The 14,437-nt window shown below is 36.0% G+C and overlaps 1 protein-coding gene across 1 annotated transcript; it reads right to left on the bottom strand.

Moving 5' to 3' along the window:
- Positions 1-931: 931 nt before the first annotated feature.
- On the bottom strand, positions 932-13,862 carry LOC113093300 (malonyl-CoA decarboxylase, mitochondrial-like). Its single transcript, XM_026259098.1, has 5 exons — positions 13,269-13,862; positions 6,228-6,340; positions 5,978-6,134; positions 5,575-5,727; positions 932-2,885 (listed from the first exon to the last, which is right to left on the bottom strand). The coding sequence occupies exons 1-5, from the start codon at positions 13,812-13,814 to the stop codon at positions 2,340-2,342; spliced, it is 1,515 nt and encodes a 504-aa protein (XP_026114883.1). The 5' UTR covers positions 13,815-13,862; the 3' UTR covers positions 932-2,339.
- Between the last annotated feature and the right edge of the window lie 575 nt (positions 13,863-14,437).

Genomic DNA, 14,437 nt, shown 5'->3' with positions numbered 1-14,437 from the left:
GAAGGCCAACAATTCACTCAAAAGGTTTTTATTGGTCTTCTGAAGTATTCGAATTTGTTGAGATTGGGAATTGTTGGGTTTTTTGTAAAATGTGAGCCAAAATCATCCCAATGAAAAGAACCAAGGACTTAAAACTACTTCAATCTGCGTGCATTGAATTTATATAATACATGAGTTTCACAATTTGATTTGAATTACTGAAATAAATAAACTTTTCCACGACATTCTAATTTATTGAGATTCACCTGTATGTTCATCCAGTCTTGGGCCTGTGATAACAGTGGGAGGAGTTTCTCAAGGGCATCCTTTAAACATTGTCTGCTTTGTTTGGTTTGTACCCCGTGATTAGTTTAAGTGAATATCAGAAATTTATAAATTTATTCTCACTTCATTAGTTTCTAGGGCACCGTACGAAGGGACGGGGGAGAGAAGATGTATGCCTCCTTAGAGAGTAAAAATGCAATTTCACAGTCAGCTTACACTGAGATACTTTACACAACAATAGAGTGGAAAAAAAGGCAGGAGGCCACTTGAACACTGCAGTCTGTTATCAGACACTAGAGACGGGAGTCTTGGAGGAATAAAATGCTTGTTGGAGAGTGCTAAATCTCGTTAAACACCGCTAGTTAAACCACCAAAAAAAAAAACAGATGTCCAAATGTGATTTGGCCAAAAGAGATAGAGTACTGTCCTGTGTTAACTTCAAAAAACATTTGAACATCCTCCATTGCCCAAAACTGATCAAATCGCTGAGATAGTATGTCATGTTTAGATTGGAAACAAAAGAAAGTATCAGTTTTGGAAGATAAGCTGAATTTAAATTCATAAATAAATATTTTTAGCTGGCACGTTGTGCACATTGAGACACATTTACACAGAGACTTGAACATACATAAAGACAGCCATTTTACAGTGAAGCAGATCACAATAATGAAGGAATCAAAGCATCATTTATTACAGCAGCTTCCACTCAGTCGTGCTGGAACGCTCTCTTACATACACACGCTGAGAAGGCAAAGACATGACAGGGGCTGATAGATTTGTCCTGCTTCATTACCCCCAGTCTTTCAGAGTGTAGCATAAGTCCACATCAAAATCAGCAACCGGATAATCAAACAAAGGCTCAAGCACTGCTTAAAAGGACTAAGGAAAATAGATTAATTTGGACAATAATCCTTTTCTTGCTTGAAATTAGTGGAGTTTTGGCACATCTAAAAAAATTAAGTGGAATCTCTTTTTCACTTCACCAATAAGTACACCTAATAAAAGGGATAGTTGACTTTAAGATGGAAATTGTCATCATTTGCTCACCCTCATGTCCTTCTAAACTGTGTCCTGTTATACAGATAACTTTTTATATGTATTGTGTGTAATAAGTTTTAGAGTTAAATTGTATATATTTACTCGTTTTTACATCAGATCCCAAAATCCCATATCCATGTGTACCGCAAAATAAAGGCAAGAAAATGTATCTTCCTCTCTAGTTCTGTTCCAAGCTGCATGCTAAAACCCATACAACACAAAGAGTATCTTGATTTCTGAACAAATGCCGATTCAAGGCTTTCAAATGCTTTCAGAATACTGAATAAACTCCTGACTCACTTACAGAACTGCATTTTCATTTTCATTTTCAGTGTAGGCCATCTCAAAATAAAGTTGTATATTTTTACAACAGTAGTGATCACAGTGTGTCAAGTTTCAAAAAGAAATTGGTCTGTTTAACTTGTGAACTGTAAAGTATTCTTAAGATAACGTAATATTATAAAACAAGCTATTTAAGTCATTATTGCTTACAAATCAAATATGCAGGTTGGACATCAATAGCATCAAATGTCATTGGTTCTTGCATGTAATGACATCAATCCTGAGCCATAAGTGATTTGCATGAATGATTTGAGAGCAAAATTTTTTTTTAAAACTCAATTTATTCTTCACAAAAAGTTGTACGGCTTCACAGAATATAGTGATTAAATCATATGGACTACTTTAATACTTGTAATAATGTTTTATCTCTGACATTATGCCGTCATTGTGAACTACTAATGGATAAAAAAAAAACTTTATACAGGGTTGGAACTTAAGGGTGAGTATATGATGACAATTTTCTTTTTTGGGGTGAACTATGCCTTTAAAATTGGATGTATTGGATTATTCCCTTTCAGAAGGGCAGAGTACAATAGTCAATTTCTGAAATAACAATGAAATTGACAATGAATGACATATACTGGCTTCAGTCATAGATCCATATAGGGCTTGTTTAACCCACCCTGTGCTGATTAGAGTTGTCCAGAATTATAACGCTGAATTTGAGTGCCAACACATTTTGTCCCATTGCAGAATCAGAGTTTGCTGTTTTTCTGGAATTGTGACACCAGTCCCATCACCTGCTCCGATGCCTTGACGACTTTATTCTGCAGGTAGGTGGCGCTATTAGTGCTGGTCTCTTCTAAAAAGTAGCGATAATTAACCATTATGCCGCAAGAGCTGGCGATCCCTCGTTGGCTTGTGTCCGCTTGCCAGTTCAGCCTCCACATGGTGGCGCCGTTCTGAAGATGGAAGTTGGCCACAGGATTTAGGGCGTAGCCCCGCCGTTTCTCTCCGTACAGATACCAGGCGCAGAGCCGCATTAGGGCAGGTTCCAGAGCACGGATCAGGCGGTCGGAGTGGATCCACTCGCTGGTGCTGATGAGCCTGCGCAGGGCCTCCAGGGCCGGGGCACCAGGGGCGGCTCCAGTCACATCCTCCACCTCCATCCACTCCTGCTCAGACAGAAGCTCTATGGCACGTCCCTCCTTCCTGTGCTGTCCGAGAGCCCCTTGTAGCCATAAGGAGAAGCCAGGGATGGGAGACAGACTGGAGAACTGGGCAATGTGAGGAAATTCACTCTGCACAGAAAGGTAAACACAGACAGTTAACTCTCAAATGCATATCTATACCAAAACACACAAAAAATTATATATATATATATATATATGTGTATATGTCGTATATGTTTTACAGTAAAATGAGTATTTATTATAACAAAATAGCTACAATACAGTTATACTGAGTACAGTAAATACAGTACAGCTCTAATTGGATCCCAAAATGTGTACCTTGAAATAACGGCAAGAAAACACATCTTTCTGTTGAGTTGAGTATGTGAGCAGCATATTAAAAAAACAACAACAGAAGGAGTGTCTCGATTCATGGACTAATGACTCTTATGAGCAGGTTTTAAGCAAATTACTCTTACGAACTGACAAACTAATGAATGACTCTCAACCTCATTAATTACACATTCAAATCAGACAGTTTTTGCATTGAATGAGTTCTGAATGTGAACATGTCTTGTGAAACTTGAATTAGGATCTGTTTTACTGACTAGTTGTTCACATAATAATAAAAAAAAAAAAAGTATTTTATCTTTTTGTCAACGATACAGTAAAAACACTGAACAATGTGAAATATTGATACAATTAAAAAACTATTTTCTATTTTTATATATGTAAAAAAATATATTACTGTTATTAGAAGAAAAAGATAATTTTCAGCTGCTATTCTAGTCTTCAGTGTCACGTGATTATTAATCATTTTAATATGCTGATTTGCTGCAAAAAAAAAACATTTCTTATTATCGATGTTGAAAACAGTGAATATTTTGTGTAAACCTTGATATTTTTATATAAAATACCTATATCCTCTCTCTGTAGACTTCTTTTTCTCTTTATTTTTTATCCTCCATCCACACTCCATTTGTACTAATTTAAAAACCATGCTGAACAAGTCCACCGTGTCTCTTTCTCTTCCCCCACAAGGACATAGACACGCTCATTTTCTCTCCCTCTTCTGCCCACATTCAACAAGAAGAAAGCACTGAACAAACCAAATGTGTCAGACTGGTCCCCAAAGGAGCCGAGATTTTAAGTCCTCCACATCTCAAGTCCATCACACTTCCCTCTCGCTCTCATTCTTCGCCGTGCATCATTCCTTCAGACAGACAGCAGTGAAGGAAGATTAAGCCTGTCCAAGGGTCACTTTTCATTCATCAACTCAATTTTCTGTAAAACATCAGTCAGCAGGTTTGAAGCTACAGAGAGCGAGAATGGAGCGTAAGGACGAGAAGACAGTGAATGTAAGATAGAAAGCGAGTGCAAAAGAGCCCCATGAGGATTCTGCTGAAAGACAAGCATACCCTCCTCGCATTCTCCTAAATCACACTGTGATCTTTCTCCACTTCTTTTTTTTCCGTCTATCATCCATCCATCATGCCAATTGTCCCCTTGTGGCATGGCAAGTCACCTTTACTCTTTCTTCAGCAGAAGTATGACCTCAGACTCTAACAGGTACTTTATACTTTTTTCAAACTACATAAAGTTTTACAAACAGCTTTAACTTCTCACAGATTTAATCAGTCAACAATAATTACAAAGTTGGTAATCTTGGCATGTAACTCATCTCATATGAACATGAAACTGCCAATGTATAAGTCTATTTATAAAAGTAGTAGCAATAACCTCAGTAACAATACTACAGCAACAATGGTGTTTTTTTGTAAGGGTCATATGGATATTTATGGACCAAGATGGAGAGAATTTGTTTCAAAGGAAACCAAGTGCGCTGCATGTGCACACACACTTCAGAAACTAATTCAAATACAAACCCAGAGCATCGACATGCACAATTTGCATGAAATTATATCTATCAACTGTCCATTTCCACTCAAATGATGCCTTCAATCTCTCATCTGGGGAAATCAGCTCTCTGAGAACCGCAGCCCTTCACAGAGAGCTCTTTATTAGGGTTAACCTCTATTACACAAACAGCCATCCAGCACTTTGTTTCACCAACATTCCCACTGAAGCAAAACTCATCTAAATCTCTAGACCAGAGTGCCTCTCGTTTCTTTTCCATTTAATTTAGCCTTCATCTAGTAAAGAGGCAAGAGCTCTGTGGCATGCCATGTGTCCCTCCTTCTTTATGTAATTGAAGGTGACAGCTCAAATTGTATTAGCTTCCCTGCTTTTTCTCTCTTCCAGCTAGAAATGTGCTAAATGTGGGGCAAATATATTAATGGTGCAGTTTTTAGGTACAATTTCTATTTTGTGTTTAAATAATTAGTTAAATTGCATATTAGTTTTTGTTTACAAAATACCAAACCAGGGCCAGAAGGCAAAAGTTGGTCAGTGATGACCTTTGATATCACAAGAGAAGGGTTGCAAAAACAGAGAAAATGTTTTATTTGTTATCTTTGGAAAAAAATAAAAAAATACAAATATTATATATATATATATATATATATATATATATATATATATATATATATATATATATATATGGGAAGGTGAAAAATAACAACATTTGAAAAAAATCATTTAAAATGTATAACAAAAAAACTATATCTGTGAATTTGATTAAAATATAATTTCAATAAACATTTAAAAAAATGTTGAGTAATTGTGTGTGTATATATACGGTAATACTGTAATATTTTTAATATAGGTGTTGAAAATCCTACTGTTTTCCTAGCATTTATTATTTATCCATTGTATGCAATAATTCTTCAAACAGCTGTGTTGAACATCATTTACCCACCTGCAGTTCTCGAACCACCCTCTTGATGAGGTAATTTCCAAGCTCCACCCCCTGCAATCCAGCCTGAGTGGAGGAGATGGAGTAGAAGATGGCCGCATTGATCTTGTTCACATCCTCATCCGTGTCTAGAGTGGAAAACTCTCTTACAATTCCCTGGGAAAATAAGAGGTGCATGGTAAATTAATAAACTCATTGGAGGCGCTGGCAGAATCAGTGTGCTGTTTTGGAGCATTTTTACTGCCTGTCTTATTCCACAACTGTCTCCTTGCATATATTTCTGATCGTAGCAGGTTTGCACAAGGATGCTCTCTCCCTTCATGAACCCAATAATATGTTTACACTCAGTTTGACCATAAATTATTCCTTGTGATGAATAACAAATGTGATTTCCATTTGCATTTACCTGGATATTATTTGCTATGTCTTCAGTTAAGGCAACGTGCAGCACCACCAGTGGTTCTCCAGGCATGGAGGCGTGGGTGAAAGCGTAACATCTCCGGTACGGCCCCACTCTGCGCTTGATATCCGTCCAGTTCCGCACAGGATGGACTGCCTCGTACCTGTAGGTTTAAACAAACAGACAACAACAAAAACAGGCTCAACTGGGAAGGCAAATAAAAAGGAAACGTTTACACATATAAGAGAGATCTTACTGGCTGATCTTCTGAAGGATCTCGCATGGGGACTGCCAAGTGATTCTTTCGAGTCGGAGTAACCCAACGGAGAACCATTCTGACAGAAGACCCTTCAGGTTGCTGTTCAGATCCTAACATGCCAAGATATACAAACACAAGAAGAACAGCACTGAAGAATGTGAAGTGTACACACAGTTCATCACTAGAATACACATATAGCATATAGTCATGTATTTGTTAAATAAGTTCTGAAAGTGGTCATATTTAGGTTCTGAAAGTTGTTATTATTATTTTAAAGTGTTCCAACTTAGTTGAATTTGTCAAGTTTTTCATATTTACATTTAATTTTATTATTTTTATTAATATTTCATATGCTTTTTATAAAAAAAAAAAATAGATTTTCATAGTTTTGTTTTATAATAATATCCCTAAACTAGTCAATTTAATCTCAAAATGACTTATTTAATATTTAAGACTCAAATTAAAAAGATTCATTCACATTTTAAAACTTGCCATAGAAAGCATTGATACAATATTTTAAACTGGTCTCTGATGTCCCCAGTGTGTGTATGTGAATGTTTGTTTCAAAATACCCCACAGATAATTTTTTATAGTTTGTTGAAATTGCCACTTTTAGGTTATGAGCCGTAACGCGCAGTTTTTTTGTGTTTGTCCACTTTAAATGAAAATGAGCTGCTGCTCCCACATTCCTTTTCAGACTAGTGTGGATCTCAGTGTTGCCAAGTCCATGGTTTTAAGTGACCCCAAAGCTAATTTTTACCAGGGTAATTCCACCAATAGCATTTATTTTACCCCACCGGCATGTGATTTTTACTGGGGAATCCCCCTCAAAAGTTTGGAGTAGCAATTGGGCTGGTTTTGTTGTGAAAACCTGGTAAACGGAGCTTCAAGAGCTCATGAGTGATGCTTAACGTCACTTTATAGGCTGGTGTTTCCACACTGCGGCCACACAACTGTGTTCAAACACCATATAAAATAGATTTTTACATTCTATAACACCTTTCATTTTTTCTTCCAAACACACATTTTTCGATTTTCTATATATGCTATGCAAGTTACGTTAAAATTAAAACAAAATATTTTAAACAGCTTCTTTTTTTCATAAATTCAACAGAAACTTGTTATAAATTACATTAAAAGTAAAAAAACTGAACTGAACCACCCGGAATGGTGGTTCCCAATGCAAAACTTATTCCAGTCTGCGCACGCTCAGACCATTTATGATAACTAAGCTGCCGAAATTGGTCATTCAGAAATCATCCCATTATTGCGAAGAGGTTATTTACATACAGTCTTAAAAGTAGAGCGGCAAAAGCAGCCTGTTTAATCCTAAGGGTCAAAGAGTTGGTTGCAAATGGTCATGCAAAACTAAATCATGTGCAAAAAACCTTGACTAATATTATAAATGGACTTCAGGGGAAAAATAATGCAGCGCAAAAGTGTGGAACACAGCCGGTTTAATATTATAATTCATGTGTAATACCTACCAATTTTCAAGAATAGTTCCCAGTACAGCTGCGCTCATAATGGTGCCCAATTATAAAGTGTGCAGCTTCCGTCGAGGGAATTCATATTTCACAGCCACTTTCACAGATCGTGTGAAACCATCTCACAGTTGTTGCCATTTCATCTGTACAGTACACAATACTTTCAGCGGAGTCTCAATTTCTTCTTCGGCTCTTAGCGTCTGTTTATTTGCTCTGGTGGTGTTCTCATTAGGTCGCTGAGATTTGTGTTAGCCTCCATACGAGGACGCTGAAAGATTTCTGTGGTAAACACAGTTACATTTCATCGAAGAGCTGTTGCTTCCCACATGAGATATGTTTCTGCACTCTCCCTCGAGGGTCAGATTTCTTTCATAATGGTGATGAGCAACACAACATGCATACAAATATCTGGATCTATTCGCCGGGGCACTCACACAAAGTGGCTTTTACACTAGCCTGTCCCACAGATGCATGTGCTTAAAAGAATTGTGGGGCTGTCAATCAAACATCCACGTCGGCCATCTGTACGTGCTTTGGCTTCATCTATAGGTAGTACACGTAAAATCTGACCTTATTGTAGCACTTTCAGCTGTGCCTGCAAGCAAAAAGATCTCGAATTACCATTTCTCGGGCACGCTTTTCCCAATAAACCCGCTCGCTTAGATCAGAATTCATAAATTTGTCACTAAGTGATGCATTTGTATGTAGAAAACAACCAGGGGGTGACGAGGTAAAGGTGTCGGAGGCTCCCAATAGCTCAAAACAATCTAACAAAGTTGGGATTGTAATGCTGCCTGAAAACAGGATGGATGTTCAGGGAAAGCAAGGCGATCAGGGACTAAACTGGCAATGCAGTCTACGTCATTTCGCTTTTCTGTCTATCTCAGCTTTACTCAGAGTGCAGTCCTCAGCCTATGGCCGGCCCAGGAGTCACCGTTCCACTTAACTTTAAACTTATCAAATCCTCTCTGGACTGGGAAATTACTTCTAAGCATTTATTTGGCGTTTTACCTTAAAATTCAGGGCAGCCGAAAGCATTTGAAATTCTTCAACCGAAAGAGTTTTGTATTTGCTTACACGGCTGAATTTACTCTAGGGCCAAGCGTGCATAAGTGGAATCCAACTTTGATATGTGTCATTGACTGCAGGCCACAACTTTCAAAAGCGCTGCGCTGTTTAGACCTCTTTTTATTTTCTTGTGTGCATCAGAGAGGGGAAGATATCTAACTCACGCTAAACTATAAACTTCAAGGCAGATACAGAGATTGCAAATGATTAAATCCCACTCTAGTGTGTGAAAAACATTTGCCACGCTAAAAACTTGAGAGGGCAGAGAACATTTGCCCACCAAAGTATCTCAGTCATGGATAAAAAAAATAAATATAAATAATTATATTATGTGTTTAAAAGTTTTTTATATGCATTATTAAATTTTGGATTTACACTTTGCTTTCATTTTTTTATTTTGTGCAATTTCTATTTCTTGCGTTTTTAAATTTTGGTTAAATTATTATTCTTTTTATTTGTTTATTTGTGACTGTAACACTTTGGGCCGAACATTAATCCCATAATAGATTGCAGAATTTGCTCTTCACAAAAGGAGCAAGAATGTCAAGGACGTGTCCCTGAAAGTGGGCTTTTGACATTCTCTGATTTTACTGACATGAAAGAAAAGTGAACAAGGAAGGCGCATATGGAAGAAACCTGACATTAAAGCAATTCTCACCTGTTCATACATAAAAATTAAAGCCTGTCTTGAACATTTGAGAAAACGCCGCTTTGTAAAATATGCTGCAAAAAATATACAAAAATGGTTTGCAGAGATAGTCCATCCAAAAAAAAAAAAAAAAACATTCCCACAAAATGTACTCAGTCTCTTCTTGTTCTAAACCTGTGTGACTTTCTTTTGTGGAACGTAAATATATTTGGAAAGAATTAATAATTTAGTGTTAATTTTTGGAATTCTTGATCTAGAACTTTGAAAGTTCAAACACTTTTTTTCATTAATAAATAGTATTTAAGTATTTAAATGTACATTTACACCAATTAAAGGATTAACAGTGTAAACACTTAAACTATTATCACAAATGTAGCTTAGCAAAATATGCTAAAAAATGATAGAAGTGGCTTATTAGTTTTTTGATTTTCACTTCATGTAAAACACAGTGTAATCAATATTACAATATTAATTAAATGTATATAGCCATTGTAAACATTTAACATTTTCGTCTGGATTCTAGTCCAGAATTTTCAAATGCTTCAGAGAGCAGATCTCCCCTGCTAATATAAATCTCTAATGTAAATCTCAAAACTAATGGACTGAGGAAATGTAAATGTCTTAAGGCACCCAATGTAACTTGCAGAGGACATGGCAGTGATGTCAACCTAAATTGCTCATAGAAAACCACTCTTAGCTCTTGGTGATTGTCCATTATAATGCAGACTTGGAGGAGTTTGGCTGACAATGTCTGTTTATTGATTATATATCAAGAAATGCACCTGGTCAAAAATTTGAAATGACGTTTCTTTGGGATCTTGCATGAGAGCTTGTGAGAGTTTAGTGCGAATACATTTTATTGCAAAGCTCAGCATCTTAGTTGTTCTCTGTCTTCACTGATTATTGTCATTTTAACTTTGCTCTGGTCTGAGCATGCAATTGTAACTAATCTAAGCAATGGGAAACTGCTTAGGGAAACTGAAAAACGATCTTACCCTGCAACTATCTGCAAATTTCAACCAATTGTCACTAGCTCATAGACATATTAATGACATATCAATGTCACACAATCTTTTCTGATAGGGCTCAGTGGGCTGGAAGTGTGCCAGATGGTCTCTCTGAAGCATTCCTTAGGGATATGCTGTTAAGCAATATTATTACAGAGAGAGAAGCACAGGACGCAACCACTGAGAGCTGTGCTCTAACACTCACTAACTATTAAAAAGACTTTTAAATGAAGTGAAAAACACACAATGATCATGGGACCAAATTATTTCTTGGCTGAATGTCAGCTTGACATGATTAGTGCTTCCAGGAAGTATTCAGCATTCACAGATTATTTCCCACTCAAAATAACTCAAATTACAACCAATTTAAATGAAATTTTATTAGGTAATTATTTATAATGTCTATTCTCCATAAAGTTAATACTGTTCAGAATAGTAAACTACCATATTAATCTTATTATTTCTGCATTAAATTATTTTTTTATGAATTAATAATAACATATTTCCAAGTTAATAAATGAAAACAATTCACAAAATTAAACATGCACATAATAATGTAAGCTTGTGAGACAACAATTAAGCATAATTATTCTTGCACATGGGTACTGCTTCACATATACTACTAAGAAATAGTAGATAATATGCAGTAAGCAGTACACAAATATTAAATTCTAAAGATAATAAATGTCAACTCACCCTTCAATGAAAATTGTCAGAGAAACTCATTTCACTCATTTACAAAGAAACGGCGAGTAACATTACATTAAATGAGAAGTTCTGAGGTAGAAAGACCAAAGTAAAATTTTCTCTTATAACGTTTTTACAAAATTAAAATTAAATTAAATTTATGCATTTAGCAGACGCTTTTATCCAAAGCGACTTACAGTGCATTCAGGCTATACAATTTTACCTTATCATGTGTTCCCGGGGTATCGAACCCCCAACCTTGCGCTTCATAGCACAATGCTCTACCACTTGAGCTACAGAAACATATTTACAATGCGAAAAAAATATATATATCAATATATGGAATAAAAAAAAAAATTCAATTCACCTGTTCAAGTCCACAATAAATGTTGACTTTGTTAAGTCTCATTACTAAAACAGCAGCTCAGATCATCCCTGCTACCATGAAGACCAAAGAGCTGCCCAGGAACTTTGGGATAACGTTACAAAAAAAAAAAAAAAAAACACAGAGTAGGCTATAAAAAGACTGTCAAAAGTTGGAAAACTTTCTAAGAATCCCAGTGAAGTCCTTCGTAACAAAATGGGGGGAAATCACTGGAGCTGAGATTGACTTGTCTTCAAAATAATCATCAGGACAAGGTGCTATGCAAGTGACCACCATGCTATCTACAACACTAACATCTCTTTGACTGAAATGGAGAAATCTGCCCAGAGTTCAATGATTTCTTTGCACTTCATAGAGCTAGAGCAACTGTAGCTCACTTTTGAAAAATAAAGATGGTGCCACAACTGATGTTTGCTAGGTACCACGAGACAAAAGCAGAAATATTTTTTTAATGTTATTACTTTTTTTTGGTGTGGTGAGACCTGTTTGGCCTGAAAACACTTAGGAAAAGAAAAGAAGAGATATCTAAAATTCTGCTCAATGGAACTTAAACTTGGTAAATGTGAAAAATTGAGCTGAAAGCATAATCAAATTAGCCAAAATATACAACACAAAAGCATGCAAAAGGATTAAATTTTAAGCGTTAAAACGACAAGCATTCCAATACTCCAGACTTTTGCAGGCATAAAAATGAATACAATTCCTAACAGCAAATAATTTTTTGATTTCTAAATAATTCATAAAAAGAAAATCATGTTCTCCAACAGATGTAAAATGATTTCAGTTTGACCAAATTTAGAGGAGTTATAAGGCACTGAAGGCTTTGTATGTACAACAGACAAGTTTCCATGATATCAAGGCCTAAATTAAAATTGCATGCCATAAATTCATGTGTATATCTGGCACCACAACATTACAAACTGTGTCACAGCTGAAGCCTGTGACGTTCATTAATGTGGGACAAAGGTCGTTTGGCTCCAAACACAACAAACCATGCGAAATCAGAGAGCACCCGGATCTAAAGTAGGGGAAAGGGCACATCACAAGTTGGCATGCCATGACATAACCAAAGCCAATGTTACAAATGCATATTCACTGAAACCATTGGGAAAGCCAGAAGGTCATGTGGAGATGATGCTGATATTTCTACAAATATGTCATGTTTTCAAATAATTAGATATTTATTGTACAAAATGATGGAAACATCGAGTTCTTCAAAGAGTCATAAGGTAAAAAGAACATTTATGATAGTCATAACCTGGGGACACCATTTTTTATATGTTCACTGAAATCTATATCAATCTATCTATAGTTTTGTTTTTTGTTTTTTCAACATGCTTGATCATAAAGCCACAGAATTCCGCTATGGGATGATAATTAAGGTAACTTTTTATTTCACAATTTTTACTTTTTTTCTGAGGGTGAAAAACTGAACATAATTATTCAATATTTACTCAAAATATTTACTTTACTTTTCTGATTTTACATTTCGCAGTTCAGTTCTTTTTTCTGCCACAAAATTAAAAATAAAAAGGTAATTGTGACTTATAATTCTGACTTTTTCCATGCAACTGCAAGTTTATATCTCACAATGTAGACTTGTAATTTAGAATTGTAATTTTATATATTTTAGTTATATCCATATTTTATATAAATATGTTCATAAGGGCACTCTTTTTCTTGGAATCACCCAAAAACTAATACATTTGACATCTACATTTCATAAAGGATAACAATAAAATGACGTGTATTTACCCTCATATGTGGGCTGTCAGTAATTTTTGAGGACGCTAACTCGATGAGATCTGCCCTGAGGTCCACCAGGAACTTCACCCCGCCCTGAACCCTGCTGATGTGCGTGAGCAGCTGTCGGTAGCGGGGTGTTAAACTGTACCGTAACCTGTCCTCCACCTGCAGGATGGTGGCCACATCCCGCACTTGAGTGTCCAGCAACTTCGCAGCCAAATCCGAAGCCCATCTGTGATCTACCCCGAAATCATAAGACAACTTCTCGAGAAATTCCAGTTTTTTATCTTTCTCTAAACTTTTGTAGAAATTCATGAACTCCAGACTGTTGGATTCAGGTGGAGGTGGAGACTTGTCTCTCATCTCATAGCTGGGAAATGGGGCCACTGTTTTTTTCAGGATCTCCTCCATGCTGTTGTGCCATGCGATGGAAGAACATAGATACATGTTTCTGAACTCCCACACTCTGAGTCTCTGGACCGTTTTTAACACTGCCCTGTGTCGATAATACTTTAACAAAGAGCGCGCGGCTGTACTTAAGTGGAAAGGCGTCATTGCGCGCCTGACAAATACGAACCAAAATAAACCTTGTACATAATGTTGCGCTTCACATCCACTTCCGGGGTCTCTTAAAGGAACCGCGCACTGAATGTCAAATGCGTCACACCACACTACACAGCGCAATTTAGTCAAAAACAATGAAAGATGTTCACACAAGCTCAGAAATATGAAGTAAGCTTTTAAAAAGTTGTTAATTAATACTAAATTAATATATTAATGTTTTGGGATTTTTAAATGGTAGGGAATGGTATGTGCCTTAGTAAAAGTATTTTAGTAAAAGAGAAAATGTGTATAAAATATGTAAATAAATAAGTTAATTATATGCGATCTATCAGTGTATGCAATGAAGTCATAAAACTGCATGTATTATACAACTGGATATTTTACATTAGGTTTCTCTTCTGGAAATATATGCAAATTAATTTATATTTAATTACATTATTCCATTTGCATATTTAATCATTTCAGAAACTTGTAAACAAAACATTTGTCTTATTGTACTCTGATTAAACATTATGGATAAACATTACCCATTCATTCATATGGTGATATCTTCGAAATATTAAAATTCGTGTGTATAAATTAATTAGTAAACTTATTTGGTGAAGTTTATGAAC

The sequence above is a fragment of the Carassius auratus genome, unplaced genomic scaffold (genome assembly GCF_003368295.1).
Source record: "Carassius auratus strain Wakin unplaced genomic scaffold, ASM336829v1 scaf_tig00214951, whole genome shotgun sequence".
Lineage (NCBI taxonomy): Eukaryota > Metazoa > Chordata > Actinopteri > Cypriniformes > Cyprinidae > Carassius > Carassius auratus.
This window is presented reverse-complemented; position numbering and strand designations above follow the sequence as displayed.

Excerpts from the sequence above, each read along its gene's own strand:
- LOC113093300 (XM_026259098.1), bottom strand. The coding sequence starts at position 13,814 with ATGACGCCTTTCCACTTAAGTACAGCCGCGCGCTCTTTGTTAAAGTAT. Across the intron at positions 6,135-6,227 it reads ATCCTTCAGAAGATCAGCCA|GTACGAGGCAGTCCATCCTG; the intron begins GTAAGATCTCTC and ends TTAAACCTACAG. Across the intron at positions 5,728-5,977 it reads ACATAGCAAATAATATCCAG|GGAATTGTAAGAGAGTTTTC; the intron begins GTAAATGCAAAT and ends TTATTTTCCCAG.